This window comes from Vespa crabro, chromosome 10, assembly GCF_910589235.1.
Source record: "Vespa crabro chromosome 10, iyVesCrab1.2, whole genome shotgun sequence".
Lineage (NCBI taxonomy): Eukaryota > Metazoa > Arthropoda > Insecta > Hymenoptera > Vespidae > Vespa > Vespa crabro.
Genome location: NC_060964.1, coordinates 6604492 through 6606991, shown reverse-complemented (window position 1 = coordinate 6606991; position 2500 = coordinate 6604492). Strand labels below are relative to the sequence as shown.

The following is a 2500-nucleotide window of genomic DNA, read 5'->3' as shown; positions in this document are numbered from 1 at the left end:
TAGAGATAAAAATTAAAGGAAAAGAAAAAAAAAAGAAATAAAGAAGAAAAGAAAATACACAAAAAAAAAAAAATAAAAATAAAAATAAAAGAAAAAATAAACAATAATGGTAATTAAAAAAGAAGGAAGAAAAAGAAGAAGAAGAAGAAAAAAAAGAGAAGTTTTCAAAATTCAATGAATTATTTAGCAGGATGTATTTGTTGATGAAGATGAAGTTGAATAATGAAAATATCGACATTTCATATTTCACGATCTACGATAACGGAGTTTTTCTTTTCTTTTCTTCTTTTCCCTTTTCTTTCTTTCTTTCTCTCTTTTTTTTTTTGTTTCTTTTTCGCTTTTCTTCTTCTTTTTATACACACGGGACACAAAGAATACATTTCGAAAATGAATTTTATTTCTAAAGGTTTATTCTAAAAATTTGAAAGCGAATGCGTGAAAGGAGATAGCTCCGTGAATTTCATTCTCTCAACGTTAACTTTTACGATTAATTTTGCAAAGTGAGAAAAGAAAAAAGAAGAAGAAGGAAAAAAAAAAAATTGAGAATGAGAAAAAATTTTATGAATGACATCGTCATTGTGTTAGTTAATGGAATTTAATTATATATACATATGTGTATATATATATATATATACATATATATTCTGATGGGTTAAAAAAAATTCAATCAAATTCGAAAAAAAAAAAGAAAAAAGAAAAAAAAGATCAGGAAAAAAAAAAATTAAATAGATCGACACGTCCGCAAAATAATTTTTCACTGTTATTGGATTTCGTACGCCAAATCTCCCATTTCTTTCAATTAACTTAAATCCACTCTTCTTCAAGAAGTGCATTCACGTGTAACGCGTATAAAAACTTTCAAGGCAACAACAGAGGGGATTTAAATTTGATAAAGTCTTTTAACGATAATCCTCTTTACGTTACTTTGATGAAATAAAAATAGACACTTACCTCTTTGCCTATCATAAGCATTGATACATTCACTCGTCATGAATTGGCCAATCAAGCCTGTCTTTCCAACTCTCCTTGCTCCCAAAATGGCTACGTTATACGATATGACCTCCTTCGGTGGCAAGGAATTCGTTTCTTCCGTTTCCTGTTCCGCAGGTGCCAAAGAATTCGATCGTGATCTTCTTCGTTTGAATGAGTCTCCTCTGTTAACGAGACCTATTAAAAATTCAATAAAAAATCAATTATTATCTATTACTATTTCTTATGAAACGATTAACATTATTCTTATTAATCAATGAAATTTTTTTTAATGATTTTCTTTCAACCAACAATAACAATAAAAACAACAACGACGACGACGACAAAAATAACGATTATTCCTTCTAATGATTATTTGCGATCATTCAAAAGTCTTAATGTTACGCCAGTTTGACGTATTATTAGCATAACAGGTATCGAGGGGAGAAAAAAAAAAAACAAAATGTAAATTGACGTTTAATATCATTTAGAAACTTTTGTCCCAGTTATAAAAACTTTTTTCCCGTCTAAGAAAAAAGTTCTACGGTCCATCCTGTAAGTGAGGGAAAGAGAGAGAGAGAGAGAGAGAGAAACGAAAAAGAAAAAGGGAAATGGCACTATCGTTATTTCTACTTACGTCCTAAAAGTTTTCGAGAATTCGATTTCGCCATTTTTCTTATCTTTTTGCTTTTTTTCTTCCCTCCCTCTCTCTCTCTCTTTTTTTTTTCTTTTTTTTTTTCTTTTAAGCCGATTATGATTTTCATCTCGTTGTTAGAACTTAATGCTCACCTTGTCAAACTATATATATATATATATATATATATATATATATATGTATATAAATTCAAGCCTAAATAATCTATGAAAGTATAGCAATTGGATTTTTAATATCATTTAAAAATTTTTATTCACGCATAAATAATAATCTGACTTTTATTTTTTCCTATATTTCCTTTTTTTTTATCATCATCATCATCATCATCATCATCATCATTATCATCATCGTCATTATTATCATTGCTATTATTAAATATTCTCTTTTGTTCTTAGGAGATAATTTTAGAAAACGTTTCTTCTTTTTTCTTTCTTCTTTTTCTTTTTCTTTTTTTAATCTTTTCTATCTTTTTCTCTCGTTTCTATCTTTTTCCTTGTAAAATATAAAAATTCACGCATAGCGTAGAATCCGTGACAAACTGTTCTCTCTTTATTTTTTCTTTTCTTTTCTTTCTTTTTTTCTTTTTTTTCTTTTTTTTCTTTTTTCTTTTCAGATTCAAAGGATCGATCAACTTTTCTCTAATCAGTCTTCTGAACCTTATTTCTTCGTCCTTTTTTTCCAGGAACTTATACTCATTGTATTACTGAGTTTACGCTTAATTGACCTCCCTTCTCGCCTAACACTCCATGATAATATGTACATGTAAATAGTCTATAAATACAATACCTATGGGAAATACCGAACGATATCGACAAAAAAAAAAAAAAAGAAAGAAAAAAGAAAAAAAAGAAAGAAAGAAAGAAAGAAAGAAAGAAA

General features: G+C 27.8%; 1 protein-coding gene across 8 annotated transcripts in view; it reads right to left on the bottom strand.

Annotated features, from left to right (window-relative positions):
- The window catches only part of LOC124427316 (GTP-binding protein GEM), a 39865-nt gene that overhangs the window by 9472 nt on the left and 27893 nt on the right, over positions 1–2500 (bottom strand). For all 8 annotated transcript variants that reach the window (XM_046970076.1, XM_046970080.1, XM_046970079.1 and 5 more), the window contains exon 4: positions 952–1167. In XM_046970076.1, the coding sequence (XP_046826032.1) occupies positions 952–1167 (216 nt within the window). The remainder of the gene's footprint in view (positions 1–951; positions 1168–2500) is intronic.